This window comes from Echinops telfairi, unplaced genomic scaffold (genome assembly GCF_000313985.2).
Source record: "Echinops telfairi isolate 266 unplaced genomic scaffold, ASM31398v2 ScPeMD7_7427;HRSCAF=8465, whole genome shotgun sequence".
NCBI lineage: Eukaryota > Metazoa > Chordata > Mammalia > Afrosoricida > Tenrecidae > Echinops > Echinops telfairi.
In genome coordinates this window covers 3,560,269-3,581,190 of record NW_022111327.1, presented here as the reverse complement: position 1 = coordinate 3,581,190, position 20,922 = coordinate 3,560,269, and the positions used below count along the sequence as shown (strand labels likewise).

Here is a 20,922-nt window from a genome sequence, read left to right as displayed (position 1 = left end):
ATTTATAGTCTACTTTGTAGAGAATTTAATCTGTAACAATCATGTTGAGGATAACGCTTCATAATATGTTGCCAAGGAAAGAAGGCAGACCAGCCATTTCAGCCATATGGCCAACTAAATTAATTGAAAGCCCTCCTGATACACATTTCTGTAAGTGCAAGGTAAAATGTATAAGCTTTCAATTAATTGCCTAGCTGAACTCATAAGATATAAAGGGAAATTTCCAGGAAGGAAAAGGAAACAGAAAATCAGAGTGGAATTCTTGTGAATGGAAGTTGTGCTTGCCCTGAGAAGTAAGATTAAAACTGCAATACCCACAGGAATAGGAGATGAATTCTTGGGACCAAGGAACTGGACTCCTGGAAGTAAATTAAAAACAATAACAAACGAAACAAATAAAACAAATAAAAACCTAGACCCTTGACCAAGGGAAACAACCAACTGGTTTATCTGTCTTTAAGCCCTTAAAGCAGCGGTTCTCAACCTTCCTAATGCCACGACCCTTTAATACCACTCCTCATGTTGTGGTGACCCCCAACCATAAAATTATTTTCGATGCTACTTCATAACTGCAAGTTTGCTACTGTTATGAATCATAATGTAAATATCTGATATGCAGGATGTATTTTCGTTGTTAGAAATTGAACATAATTAAACATAATTAAAGTATAGTGATTAATCACAAAACAATATGTAATTATATATCGTGAAATCTTTATGTGTTTTCTGATGGTTAGGTGACCCCTGTGAAAGGGTCGTTCCACCCCCAAGGGGTTGCGACCCACAGATTGAGAACCACGGCCTGAAAGGAAAAGCAAACAAGCCAAACAAAAGCTCTCCTGAGGATTAAAGCCCTGACTTGAAATTCACATGGGTTTTCATTTGTGTTACTTGCCAGACCCAGGAACCCTCACCCTGAGGCTCCTGACAGAAGCAAGGGTAAAAGTGCTTTGAAGCGGTACTTCCAACCCAGACCACACGGGGCGTTCACATAATTTTTTAAAAGCTCCATTTAAGTTGTGTGCATACATGCACACACACCCCAACCTAAAAGTAAATTATTTACCATGAGAGTCAGTGGACGCAATCACCAGCAAGACTAGGACTCTGGGAATTAATTAACTGGGGGATATATTTGAGAAAGTTTCCCAGTACAAAGAACAGAGAGAGACTGAAAATATAACACAGAGTTTAAAAAATCACGGAGGACAGAACGAAAGATCCAACTGATATCTAAGGGAAATTTCATTACAGAAAATAAAGGAAAGAAAAATATTCAGGGAGATAATGACAGAGGATTCTACACCATTGATGGAAGATTTATATATATGCATTCATTCATTTAGCTATTCATTTATTGATGAGTACTGGTGGTGTATGGGTTAACCACAAGGTCAGCATTTCAAACTTGCCAGCTGTTTCTAGAGATAAAGATTAGGCTTTCTGCTCCCACAAGGATTTAGAACCTCGGAAAGCCTCCTGGGGGCAGATATGACTATATATGCAGAAATATCATAGTCAAACTGTAGAACTCCAAAGACAAAAAGAAAACTCTTACAAAACGACTAGAAAGACAGATTACTTACAAAGGAACAACAATGAGGCAGACCTTCCTATCACAATACACACCTGAATCAGTATCTTCCAAATTCTGAGAGAAAATAACTGCTCACCTAGATTTTGAAACCCAGTTAAATTATTATTCAAGAGCTAGGGCAATGAAAATACTTGCTGAAATAACTTCTGAAGTAGGTATTTCAGAAAGGAAGTACTGATAAAGGTATAATGAGCAAAGATACTGGTCAAAATGTGGGGAGACCTGAACAAGCATGTACTGTATAAAACACTGATAACAATGGTCACTACTTTGAGCAAATAAAAACAAGTGGAAGGGGTATTGTTGGGTTAAAATTTTATAAATCCTTAAACCCACTCAGGGAATCATCATTACCTGGCCGCACACCTGGTCACCACGTGGAGCCCCTCACCCTTCTGCTCTGCCAATCCCAGAGATGGGCCTCAGTGGCAGGTGGCTCTTGGGCTTATGAGCAGGTGAAACTTGTTCATCTGACCTGGCAGAGACTGCACAGGTGACAGAGAGGTCTCTTTGAAAGAAGAGACTTCCAAGCCCTCTCCCCACACTCCCACCCCGGACTCTTGCAGCGCCAATTCTTGTGAACCACCTGCCTTTCCCAACTCATCTACCTAACCTGGGTAATATGAACCGCCAGGAAGCCACCCAGCCTCGCTCCCTCTCACAAACTTCACACTCCTCCTTCTGCCTCAGCTTCTCATTAACGCAAAAAAAAAGTTGGGTAGTGTACTTTTACTATTATCATAAATGTGAAATGTCAAATAATGAGACGGTAGATGATAAGAGAGGAGCAGGTGTAATTGTTTTCACGAAGGGTAGAACGATTGAGTCTCTACACATTTTAAGTTTGTTTTGCTTTTTATAAGATAGAAAGAGAATGTATACCTTTCAAGCTGGGGGGTGGGAGAAGACGCTTTAGAGGGAGAGAAAGGGGGAGGAGGAAAAAAACAGAAAAAGAAGAACAAAAGACACAGCCTAAAGCAAGGTGATGTAAACAAATCTGAGTGTATCATCAAGCACACACTTTTGAGATTGAAAGCAGAACTTTGATTGGATATTAAGCTCCAAACTTAACCAAATACTGTTCATAAAAGTCGTACCTGAAACATACGGTTATGGAAAGTGACCAGAAAAGACATGCCAGGCAAACACTTTGCAAACTTGATGTAGCTAGATTAATGTTGAGCAAAATGTACTTTAAAGCAAAAAATATATATAGTAGAAGTAAAGAGAATCATAGCATACTGATTAAAGGGAAAGATCATCAAGAACAAGAACAAACCCAAACTTATTACATCGAGTTTGTGCCGACTCATAGGGACGCTATAGGGCAGACTAGAACTGTCCCTGTGGGTTCCCAAGACTGTAACTCGATGGGCGCAGAAAGCCCAATTTTTCTCCCAAGAAGCGACTGGTGGTTTTGAATGGCTGCCCTTGCAGTAAGTAGCCCAGTGCACACCATTCTAAATCTATCTGAATCTAAAAATATACCCTCAAAGTAAATAAAGCGAACATTGACATGACTACAAGGAGACACTGCCAAATCTATAATCAGTGGTCAATTTTAATAAACCTCTCTCCGTGCTCATAGGTAAAGCAGATGAAAAATTAAGGATGAAGAAAATTTGAAAAACCTAATTAAAAATCTTTAATTGACATATCTAGAACTTTGTATCCAACAAATCTGAAATTTTTATTCTATTCTATTATATATAGGTCATTTAACACCTTCTTCTACCACAATACAATACAATTAAAATTTAGAAATAAAAAACATATAAAAGTAAGACGACATTGCGGATTTAAAATAGGATAGGCTATATAAAACCAGTTTGTCTAAGATCCCATTTAGGAAAAAAAATTTATGTTTTTGTGTGGAAAGAGATATTAAAATTTTAAGAGTGGCTATTTATGGTTAGTTGACTTATAGGTGATTTTTCGTTGTGCTTTATCTTAGAAGATCTTTTCTAAATTGTTGAAAGTATCCTGCTTAGAGCGTGTATTTTTTCTAATTAGATAAACAACAACAACAACAATGATCTTATTTAGGATAACATGTAGAATAATAAAGTCCCGAGGAGGCATAAAGGATTCCTTGGCCATTCATCCAGAAGTTGACAATTTAAATCCATCCACAGGTACCTCAAAAGAAAGGATTGGCAAGTTCTCCTGAAAGGTCAGAGCCATGAAACCCCTATGATGTGCAGGTCTACTCTCTTTCATATGGGGTCATATGTCAGAATTGACTAGGGAGCAAAAGGTTTTTATTTTTTTTCTTTGTTTTTGGTGGAATTATAACTTGGTTGAGGAACTCTGGTGATGATGTCAGGTAAGCATTGGGCTGCTAACCACAAAGCTAGTGGTTCAAACCCACCCACTTCTCTGGGGGAGAAAGTTGAGGCTGTCTGCCCCAGTGAAAATTTACAAAGCCTCAAACTCACTACCATTGAGTCCATCTTGACTCAGAGTGATCCTATAGGCAGTGTGGGCTGATGGAATAACTTGCTATGACAGTAGTCTCCTAACTGGTCTCCCCAGTTCCTAATACATTCTCTTGCCCCAAACACTTAGAATAACTCTTTACCTTAACCTCCAAACATCTATAAGGGCATTGCCCCAACCTACATGCCCAACTTCGACTTCAGCATATCGTCCCAGGCTTACTCTACCTCACGGACAGTAACTTTCATCTCCTTGATCTCTTTAAGTTCTTCTCATCCTGAGTTTTTCACATTTGCTGCTCCCTTGCATCTAGGTGTTGGGCTGCTAACCGAAAGTTCAGTGGTTGAAATCCATCAGCTGCTCCACAGGAGAAAAACGAGGCTGTCTTCTCCCATAACGATTTACAGTCTTAGTAACCTGATATAGGCTTGCTCTGAGTCAGAATCGACTCATTGGCAGGGGGTTTGGTTTTGCAGTAGAAGCCTTATATCTTCCCTTTTCCACCAAGACTCTCTTTGCCTGGCTAATTGTTGAGCATCCTTCATATTTCAGCGGAAGTGTTGACTCCTTGGGGAAGAGTTTTCTGCCAAACACCCCTCCCCACGCCGCCCCGTCCCCAGACTAGGTTTGGTTTTGCCGATACTCTCATGTAGACTAATGCTATACCACAGTTGTGGCTTTAATGTACCGTCCTCTTTGTAATGGCTGATTCACTGGGAAAAAATGCTGACAAGATCAATGTCCCCATGGATTCTCGTTTCTATATTCGAGTTAGTGGGCTATTCTCTTTAAAGAAAGAAAATCCTGTGAATTAGCTGAAAAGCAAAACAACAGCAAAACCAATGTGGTTGTTCCTTCTGAGGCCAAAGACAGTGAAGTCGAGTGATGTTTTAGATTTCTGCTTCCCATTTCATTGTTCTTGGGGTTCTGGTTCATTATATAATTGATAGAGCATCACATAACCAAAAGCCCAATTCAAGTTGGCCTGGATCTGCCCTGTCTTTTCTTCCAGGGACAACTTGTACAGATTCAGTCAGCTTGAGTAATAATGGTCTTTGTAATTAGGGCCAGTACATAGGAAAAAAAGACCTTTTCCACTGACTCACGGCTCCTCTCTGGAGAAGAAATATTGGTGACTGTTTCGGTTTGCTCCAGAGTTTATGCTCTAGGATGTAATCCTAAATTCTTAAAACACAGCCTTTAAAAAGACGCTAAGGTCATAAAGAAAGCAAAGTAAGACTCCCTTTTGATTTTGATCCTATAATATAATGGATTCCAATTCACTAGCTTCCTTTCAGTTAATCCCATCTTCAACATCAGCCTCCAATAAAAGACGGTCATGGAGGAAATTTACATTTTAAATCCTGTACAATAGCTTATTGTTTTAACATAAGAATTTGCCCCCAAATCTCAGTTGCTTCCTTCGATTTGTTCTAGTCACAAACTCTATGCCTTGGTAATTATCTACGTAATTACCTCTACAAAATATTTGAATATGTAGTCCCTTAATATTCCACATCGAAATAAATATCTTTTAGTTGTTCAACTCTTTCCAAAACATATGCTGAGATAACCCCACAGTTCTACAATGATGTGTGAGATCAAGTCCACAACCTTGACAATATGATTCTTCATAAACTACTCAGAATTAAAACCATGTAATACAGTACAAAAGAGGCAGGGGGCATTGGCACAATTCACAAAAATAAGTTTTTCCAATTAAGAGGAAAGATGGAAAATGAGAGAACAAGATTTGTAAGTGTATCAGACTTTTCTTTATGTTTCTTTTAAATGTCAAGGATTTCAAGTGACTAAATATAAACACAGTACCACAGAAGGCATTATTAATAATTATTAGAGTACTTAAGGAAAATAATTTTTAACCTAACTAGATCCAAGCATTGAAAGTAGGACTGTGGAAATCAAATAATATTGTGTGTTCAAAAGTATTTCATATTCAGGTGGTCAGTATGATGCATCAGACTAATTATAATCTTTTGCTACCTGCATATTCTAGAACAACATTTGATCGAATCAATGAAAAGTCAATCAAATAAGTCCTTCTGATGATAATAATACCGAATTGCTATGTAACTGGATGCATATAGTATAACTGAGTGTATTTGGTTCTTCAGGATACTGAAATTAATAGACCAACTATTTCACGGTCATATTTCAGTTATTTAATTGACTATGCAGTAATCGGTTCACCTTTAACTACTCTATCCAGCTATTAAAAAAATTGAATTGCTCATTACTGTGAGAAAACAGTATTTCATTAGTATGAGAAAACAGTATTTCTTAACCGAGTGATATAACTATAAATGATGAGAATAACACTAGAATTGAATGTGGGACCTGTCAAAAAATATGCCTGTGCAGTTTTTAAAACTACAGAAAACATCCAGAGAGCTCTTATTAAATTTTTTTTAAAGTTTTCAACAGTGCCATTTGATCACTTCTCTTCTTGATTTATTTAGTTTCATGCAAAATTAACAAAATCCAACTCTCTTTTCATGGGCATGGTGACTTCGAGCATCTCAAGTTCTGGGAGATAGACAGCTTTGGCACTATTGCATTCAACAGGATGAGGAAGAGGTAACAGTAGTTTCCTGAAAATACAAAAACAAAACAAGAACCTAGAATCAGTTTCCTAAAGTCAAATTAAGAATATATTAATTTTGATAAGACAGTAGAAAACCACATATGCCATCAGAATGAATGATGTTTTTAAAAATGCCAAACAAAAAACAAATCCCAATATTTAATCGTATAAGTATTGCATAACATATGCTTGAATAACACAAATAGTATAATAGTGGTCAGACCTTCAAAATTACAACATTTGAAAGTTTTAAAATTTCCCTTTTTATCTAAGTTGTCCTCATTTGACATTGTATGTGTCTGATCTCAAGCTATGTTTATAGGCATAGAAATAGAACCATTGTAAGCATGAGTTGGTTGGACAGATCTGTTGCCAGTAATATTCATTTGTAGCTGGAATGGCTGATTGATACCTGAAAACTGGAATGGTACCATGAAACTTTTGCTGTCACAGATTCAGTAAGTACACCTCTATCACAGGTGTAGTTACTGAAACTCAGGTTTGGAATAATTACAAGAACAAATCCATGAAAGTGCTCCTCTCTGGTTCTTTCTGTAATACAGTACATTGACAACAATTCTCTGTGATGGCTTCCTGGGTTTACTTTGCAGTTTATAGCTCAGTTGCTGGGTAGGTGTATGCTTTAGATACAGTGCTGGGGACAAGACATCCATAATTCTGGCATAGTACCCTGAGTTTGAATTATGCATGGGGTGGGCACATGCTGGCATCAGAAGGAAATTAAATGCATGAGACACTTGTTATCTCGCATTCTTGGTAGAGAAGGCCTGAACATCCCTATAAAAAGTGGACTAAAAATAAGCCAGGAGATCCACATCAGTGCAAGACTACAGTATTTTTAAGGAGTACTTATTGAGTAAATGAATAGAGAACTGGCATTTGAGAACAAAACTCTTGAACATGTATTCCACCTTTATTCATTTGCAAAGTCCTAAATTCAAGAGACTGAGCTCATTAAAAGTATTTATTACAAATCTCTGGAACCTAAAGGAGAATTTTTATGTGACCCTTGTTCCATTCCAAATATTGGAGGTCAGAGAAATGGCTCCCTCCACCTAAAGTAAGGCAATAGCAAGTATTCTTAATGTAGCTTGTGACATTTGGCATCTCAAAAAGAAGTGGGCACCAAAAAATAAATGTCCAGAGTCCATCTTTTTAAAACTATTTACAGTATAGATTGTGCTAGCAGTTAGATGTGTTTTGTTCTTTATTCTATAAATGATAATATATTCACTTTAAGAAGAAAGCATAGTTTAGTGGCAGTAACTTGCACTAAAAGATAACTATAAATCAGCTGAAGAAGGAGTTCCAATGATAATGTGCACTTCTCTGTCTAGAGAGAAATAAATTCAAGAGAGACAGTTGGTGGCCATTGGAATGATCCATCTACCCCTGCATTTCTGTCTAGTCCTTCGTTGTATGGCTTCACATACTAAATTGTTGAACAATAGAAGCTGTGCAGCCTATTAAGCTCTTAGGGGGAGAGGGAGTGTTTTTGTCCAGTCTGCTTTACTGTTTGATATCTGAACAAAGATTTATATTTAAACAAAATCAAATTGTACAAATAATTTGCCTTGTACAGTTTATTGAAGGATAGGACTGTATCTGTCTTGGTTTCCCTCCAGTGTCAGCAGAAAACTTGATGGAGTGAATGAAATCAGTAAATGAAAAGTAAATATTCAAATCACCACAAAATTACATTTGACTAATTACTACCGAGTATTATTGTAAGATATGAATAAACATTAGACACGATCCCTTTGTCTTTGTTGTCTTTGTGTGCCGTTGATTCCAACTCAGCAATCTTATATGATAATGTAGAACTCACTGCCCCATAGTTTCCTAGATGAATCTGCATGTCAGGGCTTTTCTCCCATGGAGCGGCTGGTGGGTTCAAACAGACAACCTTTGGGTTAACAGCTACGTGATTAACTATTGTGCCACCAGGGCTTCTTCCTCAACTTTATATATTGATAACTGATTTTTTAAAAGTTACAATTTAGGCATCAATCAAGGTTCGCCTAGGTTCGTCTGCAAACCTCCTCCTGCACTTTAATTCGAAATTATCCAGTTTTATCAATCATTCTCCTTCCTGTCAACACCTTGTTGGGACTCTACATGGCAAAACAACTGGTTGAAGGCAGGGGGAGACTTTAGTGGACTCATTTATTTCTTTGGTTATGTAATGGTAAATATTTGAGTTTTGTTGATAATTCTAATGCAATGAACTATTGTTTGACATATATGACTAGTCAATTTAGTGCAAATAATTTCACTTCTTCTGCCTTGTCCCCTCTGAAATCTTGGAATGGGGAGGTACATAACAATAAACATAGTGTTACAGGATATGTCAAGGTAGAAAAACAAAGAGAACTCCCCCCCCCCACACACACACACACAAACCAAACCCTTGCTATTGAGCCCATTCTAACTCATGGAGCCAATAGGACCGAGTAGAACTACCCCATAGGGTTTCCAAGGCGGCAATCTTTGCCAAATCTTTTCCCCACAAACAGTTGGTGGGTTTGAACTCCTGATCTTTGGGTCAGCAGCAGAGCATTTAACCACTATGCCACCAGGCTCCTCCAAAACTAAAGGACATAAATAGGAATATCAAGTAAATGAAACAATAAGATATATATCTGATAATACACTTCTGGCAATAACATGATTCCAAGGGATGTTCAAATGTTTAGAAAAAATTACAAAAGCCTTAATTCAATCTTCTATCTCCTGTCTTCTTCCTTAATTAAGGAAGCTTTCTTAAGAGACAGTATTTCTTTGCATTGAGTATTTAATATATCAGTACAGCATGAACCAGCTGTCCTAGTACAGCCAGGTTTCTGTGTGGAAAAGTATCTTTCTGTGAGTCTTTCATTTAGTGGGTTCTGATAGACATCTGGAATGACAGCCTGGGCAGAGCAGCTGCCTGAAGATGGATGGAGACAGGAAGAACTGGTAGGGAAACGGAAATTAACTCCCTGGTGTAGATATGTGTATGCTTTTAACAAGTGTGTAAATACCATAAAAGATTGACTGTTCATTTGGCTAACTTGCCTTGTGAAAAAAATCAAATGCACGTATATTATGCAATGAAAAAGACATGGTACTCCTTAAAGTGAATGGTAGAGGGCTAGTGAATGTAATTTTTATCCGGAGCAATTTTGTGTGTGATAACACATCTTTGTAATTATAGAAATGATGAGGAATCATTTGATATGCAAATATTCATCAGAAGAGAATTTAGGGTTAAATGCATTATGGTGGAATTCAAGATTAAGCTATGTACATTGCACATCTTTTGTAGGAAGGATTTGCTTTTTATTTTCTTGAAGTCCTAAGAGCAACAAAGGAGAAGTATAGCTATTGCTAATGATAGGAGGGGAATGTGCTGGCAGCCGCCTGCTCCTAGCAGGAAGAAATGTCATGAGCTACAGCAAAAGGATTGCTGGATTCAACCAATGTGTACTTACTGCTATACCTTCAAATGAAAAGTGAACAAAGCAATCAGGAATTTAGCTATTTTTTCTAACACACTCCAAGCTAAGAAACAAAACAAAACAAAACCCTCACTGTCATCAATTCAATCCTGACTCATGGGAACCCCATAGGACAAGGAAAACTGCCCCTGTGCTTTTCCAAGACTGCAGCTCTTTACAGAAGTAGAAAGTCTCATTGTCCCCCTGCAGAGCAACTGGTGGTTTCAAACTGATAACCTCATAGTTAGCAGCACAATGCATAACCACTATGCCACCAGGGCTCCCTAGAGTTTTAAAAGACAGGTCTGACTTATACATGTTTCGAGGATAAGTATTTTTATCAGAATTTTACTATATATGAGTATATTTTGCTTCAGGGACATAATTTAAACCTGTGTAACAACAAAATTTTATTTGGAAATATCAAGACATTTAACTAAAAGCGCCTCTACGATCATCTGTATTATTTCACAACCTGAAGACCTAGTGAGAAATTGGCTGTTAGGATGTTCATGTTAAACCATTGATGACACAACCTTATGTGGATTTTTGAGATGAATATAATCAAATGTAACCTTAGTGCCCCAGAATGTGCACCAAATTTAAAGATTTTATTTCTAATGTTCACAAAATTCAGATATTGCTGCTTTTATGGCGTCAATGTACAAAACTACATATAAGACTGGTTTTCATCACTAGCCATTATTATTGACAAATTTCACATGACTGTCAAGAATTGTGTTCGATGGGATCAACCCACTCTAAATATCTGAGTGCAAAATAGAAAAATCACCTAGGCATTTCCAAACACATTGATGTTTGTATGGTGTAAATTAGGCATCTAAATGGTTAACTGACTTTTTCAGTTTTCTTCTCTGTTTTGCAACATAAAGAGGCAGACATTCTTAGAGAATGGTGCAGAATAACCATGTATATATTTTAAAGGAATATTGACTAAAGAGTCATGAATATTCAGTAATAATCTTCAAATCATGAATATTCAAATAATGTTCAATAACACACGATTCCAATCTTAAGCGCTACTCACTTATCAGGAGTACGAAGGTCAAGAATCATTTCCTGGATATCCATTTTAATGTCAGATGGGTTTGTTTTCGGCAGTTTAATTTTAACCTGAAAGACAAAAGGGGAAGAAAAATAATGTCTTGGAGAATAAAATTCATTTGGCCAGCATAAGGACATATTAATTAATTATATGTTACAGGACAACTAATTCTTATTAAATGCCAGCTATGTTCCAGGCTGTGTTCTTTTTCATAACAATCTTGAAAAGTAGTATTACCCCATTTTACCTATGAAGAAACTAGGGAACAAAACGTTTAGCAAGTTGCCCAAGGACAACCATCTGGGGTTGAACTGAAGTCACTGTGACTGCAGAGCTTTCTAGAAGCACTTTAGCTGCTTGTCTATATAATTGTTATTCTCTAAAAGCCTATGCCAGCATACGGCTGAGTTGAGTACCTTCAACTGCCTTTGTATCAGTGGGAAATTGTACAAAAGACAGTTAATTTTCATGTGGGTAGATGATAGCATATCAGAGTCTCCTGAAATAAACTCCCGTACTACCTTTCCCATGAAGTTTGTTAACCTAACAAAAGAGAAATAGCAATATGGACCTCTTATTGGTTAAGTAATATTTCATTTAAAATCTTATCTTCCATACCATATGACCCAGCAATTTCACTCCTGAATATGAGGGGATTTAAAAAAAATTCATGGAAAAGTTTAATGGAAAGGTCATGGATGTTTTCCATGAATTTTTTGAATCCCCCTCATATATACCCTGAATAATTTAAAGCAGGTGGTCACACAAAAACACGTACATCATCCTTTTTCTCAGAGCAGCACCGTTAACATCGCCAAAAGGTGGAAATGACCCCAGGCAAACAGACGAATGGATTGAAAAAAAATTGGTATGTCCACAGGATGGGAGATCATAAAAAGAAATGAGGCACCGATAGACACTATAACTTGGATGAACCTTGAAAATATTGTGCTAAGGATCCAGGCATAAAAAGAACACATATTAAAGAATTCCATTTATATGAAATATTCAGAATAGGTAAATCCATAGATAGAAATATTAGTTGTTACCAAGGGCTGGGGAAAAGGGAAATGGAGAATGATTATTTAATAATAGTGCAGGATTTCCTTTTATGGTGGTGAAAATGTTCTGATGGTTGTACAACATTGTGAACATACTAGAAGTAAACTGCCTGATATGTGTACTTGATTTCAATTAATAACAGTATATATATTAAATTTGAATACAAATTTAATTCAGTCTTTTGACAGAAGTTGATAAAATATATGTAAAATGGCAGGGGTCTATATGTTCTAAAAGGAAGTTCAAGGTGAATTGCCAAGCCATCCCTCTAAGGAGTTAGAAGCCTTGATATATTGGACATCTGATGATTTCATAGCTGGAATGACCACAATGAAAAGAACAGCTTATTTGGGAAATATGAGCACATATCAAATAATTAAACAAACTGGTATTCCTTCCTTGTAGAATCTTTAAAAAGGCAACAGACTTTTTGCAAGATAAAATATGTGGACTCACATGTCTGTGAGATATTTAACCTATTGTATATAAAACAAGTATTTATAAATAGAGTTCCAGAGCTAATACTATTTAAATACATCCTATCGCCAATATTCCATTAAACAAAGAATTACCTCTTATTTTATGTTTTGAAAATTCAGGTCTTCATAGCTGAAGATACCTTAAGTCAGTGGTTGTCAACCTTCCTAATGCCGCAACCCTTTAATACAGTTCCTCGTGTGGTGGTGACCCTCCAACCATAAAATTATCTTTGTTGCTACTTCATAACTGTAATGTTGCTACTGCTATGAATCGGGCGACCCTTGTGAAAGGGTCATTTGACCCCTGAAGAGCTCACGACCTACAGGTTGAGAACCGCTGCCTTAAGTGAGAGCGAGCAGGACACTTCTCAAAGGGGCAGGTGCTCTACCTCCAAGTAAGTAAGCATTCTGTTGATCAAAGAAGGCCCCATTTTCACTATAAGGACATTCAGGTCCAAAAGTTGAGTTGAAGTGTTCTTTAGTCAAGAATGACTCATGCCACCTAGATCATGGGTTACAGTTATTTGTTTCTTTATGAAAGAAAAAGGATTATTTCCCCAGGGTTGAAATGACATTGGAGGAAGGAAAAGAGAATTATGACTTATGCACTGAGATTGGGATAAAACTTTTGGGTAGAATTTTGAAGTAGTTATTAAAATCATTTGCAATTCTAGTGAAGGGTAATTCAGAAACAATTCACTAATTTTTCCTCCGGAGGAAATTAAAATTAAACACTAAAATGGTTTCAGACGAGGGACAGGAGAAGAGACAAATGAAGTGGGATGGTACACATTAATATCGCACAAGATAAAAGATTCCATGAGGAATCTGAGCACAAATAACAACCCATAAAGTATAAATCAGGCTTCTTCAGAGATACTTTAAAAGAATACCTGGAAAATCGACATAGGTATTCGAAGACTTTTGATTGTAACCAAGACTTAACTTGTCCAACAATAGTAAAGGCGCATATTATATCACTGACACTAAAGGGTTTGATGGCCCCATCTTTACCTGGGATGCAAATAGAATTCTTTTAAGAAGTAAAATAGGAAAGACTGGGAAATTGTTCATGGTAAATATCCAACCTTTTGGAAGTTCAACCTTTCAAAGCAAACTTGGGTTTGAATTCTGGATGTTATGTTTTTTCCACAAACCAAAACCAAACTCACTGTCATCGAGTCAATCCTGATTCACAGGGACCCCTGTGGGTTTCTGAGACTGTAAATGTTTATGGGAGTAGAAAGCCCAGTCTTTCTCCCAAGGAGCTGCTGGTGGTTTCAAACTGCCAACCATGTGGATCGCAGCCCAACTCGTAACCCCTATACCACCAGGGCTCCTGGATGTGTCCCATGTTAGTTATCTACTGTTGCATAACGAATTAACTTCTAAATATATAGCTCAAAGAACAACAAAATTTTGCGTTGCGCAATTTCCATGGATTATGAATTTGAGAGCACTTAAGTCAAGATATTGACTGGGGCAGTAACAACTGAAGGCTTGACTAGGGCGAGATGACCTGCCTTCCAGATGGCTCCCTCATATGGCTATAGGCAAGATGTCTCAGTGCTGCACCACATGATCTTCATAGGGTTGCTTGAGAGTTCTCATGGTTTAGCAGTGAGCTTTGCCCCCCAAAATATATGATGTTGAAGAGCAAAGCAGAAGCATGGTGTCTTTTTTTAAATCTAGCATCAGATATTACACTCTTTCCGTAGTATCCAGTTGGTTACATAGAGTAGTGTTATTCACTGTGGGAAGGGTCACAACAAAGGGGAGAATATCAAAAAGGATCCCTGGGGGCCATCTTGGAGGCTGACCACCACAGTAGCCATCACTACACTTTTGTTTAAACCTCGGCCTTCTGGCCTTGTAAATACAAAGGAACAGGGAAAGTGGCCGCTAAATTAGAAATTATGAGATCTCTTCTTTCCATTAAACAGCTTGTCTTCAGACAAGTAGCTAAAATTGTTTGGTTAGTCTCTCTCTAGGAATTCACTTTGGGGTTTTCTTGGAGAGAGATAAAGGTAGGGTAAATTGCATCCAAACTGTTGTTACAGTCCTTTGTTTTTTCTCCTTTGTGTGTTGTAACAGAGTTGGTTTAAAAGGCCAAAACCTTTGAGGGAGGTCGTTATTGTGGGATTGTCATTTTGAGTTTTAAATCTCCTCTTTCCTTTCATGTTCTTAGGGCAGATTTATATGACAAGATGGTTCCTGAAGAGATCGCATTCCTGTAATATATAAGTGATTAATACAGGGCCCCCCAGCCCTTGAATTCATGTCCATGATCTTATCACAAGATGTTTAAAATTGACATGAGAAGTTCAAGCAACAGAGCTCCACGGAGGTTGCCTATTCTTGGTTTTCTCCTCAACTGTCACTTCTTGAGCACCAGAGCAGGAGAATGAGGCCGAACTTAGATCTAACTTGGCCAGTGAGTTAGTTAATTGTGCCAACCTGGCCGATAATCACATGTGGGGCTAATTGAAAGGCAGAGGGATAAATGGGTGGTGAGCCTCGCCTTTCTAGTTCTCGGGTCTCTTGTTTTGTGATGGTTGCATTGGGTGCAGCTACCTTAGCAGCTCCCTGCTTCAGCTTGCAAGATTGACTTCCTACAAGACATCCCCAAGGAGAAGCCACATGGACGTATCCTGATGCAGCCCTGGGTGCTGGAGCAGCCGTGTGGAGACCCCTGCTAGTGCTGAGATGCTTACACATTCACTGACTCAGCTTTCCTCCTGCAGTCGGCATCACTGCCTGTTTTGTGAGGTGGAGGACTTTGTGGACTGGTGTTGGGTTAATGGGTTAATGTTGGACTTGTGGGCTTGGGCAGCATTGGCTTGGGATGTTTTTGTGATGCACACGTTCTTTACATAAAACTCTCTTGTACATGAGTTGCTGTGGATTTGTTTCTCTAAAGTACCCAGACTAATACAGCCAGTCTTTACTATTTACTGAAATTGCAGTGAAGTTTAAAGATACACAGAAACGTTTGGCTGACACTTTGGGAAAGATCCATGTTTTATGTATGCGTTCTAGGTATTATAAAAATGTATTTGACAGGAGTATAGCAACCAACTCAAAAACATCTGATTCTTAGGAAAGAAGTTGAGACTAGTTGAGTTACCACTTAAAATGTAACATTAGGAAATTTTGATTAACAGACAGTTTAGATAAGTCGCATCCTGGATTCAATTAATTTGTTTCTTATTATGCAACAATGTGAGATTCCCTTATCTTATTATGTAATGTTTCCTTTTCCATTGCAGCCATACCAAACACTTTATTGAAACTCCTATTACTATATGACAAGATAATGATAATCTGTAGAAAAATGAAAAAAAAAATGAAGGTTATGGAACTCTACTTTGAAATGATATAAATATCTACCTCAAAAGAAGTAAAACATAAGGGCATGTAGTCTCCAAGACTAGGACATGACATCAGTGATAATCTTTTTTAAATTAATAGATAAATTTTCTATGATTAATCATTCCAAAACATGTCATGACTATACTGCCATGCCTGTCTCATAAGATCAAACACCTATGACGCTCTTTCCTCGTGAAAGTCAAGACTACACCCAGCTGGCTCTGGCATAAGACAACTCACCCACAAGCTTTCATCCCTCCACTGGCAACCATTTGACTCCATAAAACTCAGAGCCTCACGATCACTACAATTAAATTCATTACTCTTTTAGTACCAGTTGTCAATAACCACCAGAAGGTTCAGACTCCAAGCCATCCCATATCACACACAAATTCCAGTATTTACCCTTCACCAACCCTAATATTAGGCCCTCTGAAACACGTCTCATTTCTTATCTCCCAAGTCTCTTCTCTGAATATTCTCCACAACTTCTCACTCTTACTGGAATCTGAATCTCCCTGGATGGCACTGCTTCACCTGCAATCTTCTCAAACTTGTATCTTTCCTCCTTCCTTCTCTCCCTCTCCCCGCTCCCAGCTCTGTCTCTCTCTGCCTCTCTTTTGCTACCATCTCATTCACATTACTGGGCCTGCCCCTTCCCTCTAGCTTGTTTCTTGGGGTTTTGTTTTTTTTTAAACTCTCATGTCCTCACACTATGCCACCAATATTCTCCTTGTTGCAATCATCTATCAATTCTTTGATTTCTTTAAGCTGCTAGACACAAGGTCAGCAGTTCAAACCCACCAGCCACTTTGAAGGAGAAAAATGAGATTTTCTACTTTCATAAGGTTAGCAGTCTCAGAAATCCACTGTGACAGTGCTACTCTGTCCTTTAGGGTTGCTAAGAGTTTAAATAGACTTGATGGCAGCAAATGTTTAAAATTTTTATTTTAGTTTCTGGTTCACTAAGTCCTGTCTTAAGTCTCAGTGATTTAATATACACTTAATCTTTCCAACATCTTAGCCTCACTTCCTCATCTCCTTTGAATCTTTGCTCAGATATGGCTTCTCAGTGACACTTACCTGGACCACACCACTGAAAATGGCTGCAGCAGCTGGCTTTCTCCCAGTTTGTCACTGACCCCAGCTCTTTTTCCCTTCATAGAATTTGCGGCCTTCTATTGGAGCCCCTGTTGGCATAGCGGGCTAAGCACTGAACTACAAGGTCAGCAGTTCAAACCTACTAGTTACTCCCTGGGAGAAAGATAAGACTGTTTGCTCCTGTAAAGATTTAATATCTCAGAAACCCCAAGGGCAAGTTTTACTCTGTCCTATAGGGTTGCTGTGAAACAGAATTGACTCAATGACAGTGAATTTAGTTTTGGTTTAATAAGTGATAGAATATATGTGTTTATTTTGTTTATTACCTATCTCTTCCACTAGAATGCAATGACGGTGATTTTTTGTCTGTTTTGTTTAGTATTTTATCCTAAGCACTTAGAAACAATGCACAGCACAGCACCAGCACTTAATAAATATTTGAATGAATGTAAGACTGATTCAGTATTGGATAAGAGCTCTCAACACATGGAATCCAGGACAGATGCACCCCTCATGAACAATAATGGGAACAGCAATACCATAAGTGTACGGGAAAGGGGGGGGCAAATGGGGGAGAATGGGGGAACCAAGTGCAATGATCAACATATAACCTCCCACCCACTCCCAGAGGGGTGATGAACAACAGAAATGTGGGTGAAGGGAGACAGTGGACAGTGTAAGATATGGAAATAATAATAATCTATAATTTATCAAGGGGTCATAAGAGTGGGAGGGTGGGGGTGGGAGGGATAAAAGAGGAGCTGATACCAAGGGCTCAAGTAGAAGGAAAATGTTTTGAAAATGATGATAGCAACATATGTACAAATGTGCTTGATAAAATGGATGTATGTATTGTTATAGGAGCTGTAAGAGCCCCCAATAAAATAACTTAAAAAGAAAAGTTTTTCAAGAAGAAAGTAGCTATTGGATTGCTACTAAGTGGACACACACTAATCAGTGTTTCTATACTGGAGAGTCATTCTTCTGACACTTCGTGCAAGGCCATTCTTCCTTGTGCAGGACTGATCCTGTCAGTGCAGGATTCCAAGCATCTCTTGTTTTTGAGACCCAGTAATCATTGCGACAAGCAAAAAATTCCTCCTCCGATTTCAAAAAGTCTCTTAGAGGCCTCATACCATGACTCCTTTTTTACTGTTAGTCATCAGCCTTAGTGACACCCAGGAAGCACGCAATAAATATTGCATGAATAAATTAATAGGTTTTTTGTCAACAGTTGAAAGAATACTTAAATCTCTCTGAATCTAAACTGAACAAAACTTCCTTAACTAGCATAAACTCTGCCTACACCTGGCAACCATCTCCCCTCTCTCCTCTTCTTCACTGTCAAACTTCCTCTAAGAACAGTACATATGGTCTGCCGTCTCTTCCTCACTTCCTATTCACTGCTCAGCTTTCTTCAATTCGACATGGAATTCCACCGCAGCGTTGAAGCTGTTATTTGTCGAAGGTCACTAAAGACTTCTTAACAGACAAATCTACAAGCCCTTTGCATCTGACTCCTGCTTTAATTCTTTACAGCACTAGATAATATATGGTGCCCCTTCCTCATCTCTGAATACCCTACTCGAGTTCCCTTTCCTATGGTTGTGCCTCAAACATTGGTGTTTCCAGAGTCCGTCTGTGAATCTGCTTACATGGGACTAGAAGTTCCAGCAAGCTCCCTTAAGGACTCCAGGCCTTATGACTCAGATATTTTAATAAAACCTCAAAATGATATCATCAAAACACATAATTATTGATTATTAGTACCATGATATATGTAGGAGACATCTTTTATCCTTATTCACTCTCTGACCCTTAGCCCATTTCAAACAAACTCTCCTCTCTTCCTCACTTTTATATTATTTTCTACTCCAATTAATTCTAGTACGGTTTGAAATTTTAAACATATATTATTTTAGTCAGAAATAAACTGAGATTAGTTGTCAAAGGGTTTATTTGTACCTCACCACCCCCATAATTATAAAAATGCTATGATAGTCACTATAAACGTATGTACACTACTGAGAGAAATATTGCACATTTAATTGAAGGTTTACTGCACTGCCTGGAACTGATAATAAGGAATTGTATTATAGCTCAAATATCCCAAAAGAGTAAGTAAAAGGGTGTTGCTACAAAATAATAGGTGTTTTCTGGGGTCAATTTTGATATTACACAAATATATCAAAATGTGAAGCTATTGTTTCTCAACATAGCCTCCATCTACGTCTATACACTAATGAAGGCAGTGCTTCTGTTTCTATAACTTTTCCCTGCAGGGTTCTTCAGCACTCCAATTTACACATCAAAATGGCAGTTTTGTAACCCACCCAAGGGGAGGGTATTGTTTATATCTACACAGGAGAGGAGAGAGAGACCCAGTGCACCAAGACTTGAATACAACATACTGGCATGTACCAGGGAACCAACAGAGAGGTCTGGGGGGGGGGGGGGCAATCCCAACTATGTAGAACTCCCAACCCCCAGCCCACCCCTCCACCCCCGCAGAAGAATGCACTTCAAAGGACAGCACTGAAGCTGCAGTTTGGGGAGAGGGGCACAAATGATTTGAGCACATGGAGAAATGAAGAGGGATGGAGAGAGAGTGGAGCACATCCTGGCCCACTAAGTCCTGAGGACGATATTCCTGCTCAGAGCAGGCAATGCACAGAGAGGACCATAGGGCTGGCCCCACTGCGAGACAAGACATCCCTCACTGAACCTAGCACTATGGGGACAAGACTGGAGACGCAGTGCGGGAATTGTACTCAATCTGACGCTATCAAACTAGGGAGAAACATGCCAGGAAGGTGGGTATCATGGAATGATCGTTTAGTTGAGCAAAGTGTTCTTGTCTTGAGGAAGTGTGTGAGTGGAGGCCCAATGTCCATCTAATACCCTACTACTAAACCTATAAATATATGCACATAGATCTATTTCCCCCATAATCATAAATATATTTACATATGTACACACCTGTGTTTAGGCCTCTATATATGCCCTTTGCCTCCTACTTCTTTCCTCTATTTCCCTTTGCTTTCCTCTTGTCCCACTTCTATGTTCAATGAAACAGACAACTTTCCTCTAGTTCTTAAACGCTTCCTCCCCCACCACTATCATGATTTCAATTCTACCTTATAAACCTGGTTAGACCAGAGGATGCACAGCAGTGCAGATAGGAACTGGAAACACAGGGAATCCAGGACAGATGAACCTCTCAGGACCAGTGGTGGGAGTGGTGATACCAGGAGGAAGGAAGGAAGGGGTGTGTGAAAGGGGGAACCGATTACAAGGAACTACATATAAGCTCCTCCCCGGGGGATGGACAACAGAAAAGTGGGTGAAGGGAGACATTGGACGGTGTAAGATATGATAAAATAATAATTTATAAATTATCAAGGGTTCATGAGGGACGGGGGAGTGGGGAGGGAGGGCGGTGGGGAAAGAAAACTGAGCTGATTCCAGGAGCCCAAGTGGAAAGTGAGTGTTTTGAGAATGATGAGGGCAATGAATGTATGTGTGCTTTACACAATTGATGTACGTGTAGATTGTGATAAGAGTTGTATGAACCCCAATAAAGTGATAATTAAATGCTAAGCTGCGAAAAAAAATCAAGCTGTCTATCCTCTTGAACAGCAGTCCTCAACCTGTGGGTCATGACCCCTTTGGGGGTCAAATGACCCTTTAACAGGGGTCAC

The 20,922-nt window shown here is 38.6% G+C and overlaps 1 protein-coding gene across 1 annotated transcript in view; it reads right to left on the bottom strand.

The window, feature by feature from the left end:
• Window positions 1-6,491: 6,491 nt before the first annotated feature.
• Window positions 6,492-20,922, bottom strand: part of DNAAF6 (dynein axonemal assembly factor 6) — a 54,195-nt gene continuing 39,764 nt past the window's right edge. Inside the window, exons 6-7 of the mRNA XM_045298580.1 lie at window positions 11,190-11,275; window positions 6,492-6,648 (exon numbers count right to left, since the gene is read on the bottom strand). Of these exons, the coding sequence (XP_045154515.1) occupies window positions 6,519-6,648; window positions 11,190-11,275 (216 nt within the window). The 3' untranslated portion in view covers window positions 6,492-6,518. The remainder of the gene's footprint in view (window positions 6,649-11,189; window positions 11,276-20,922) is intronic.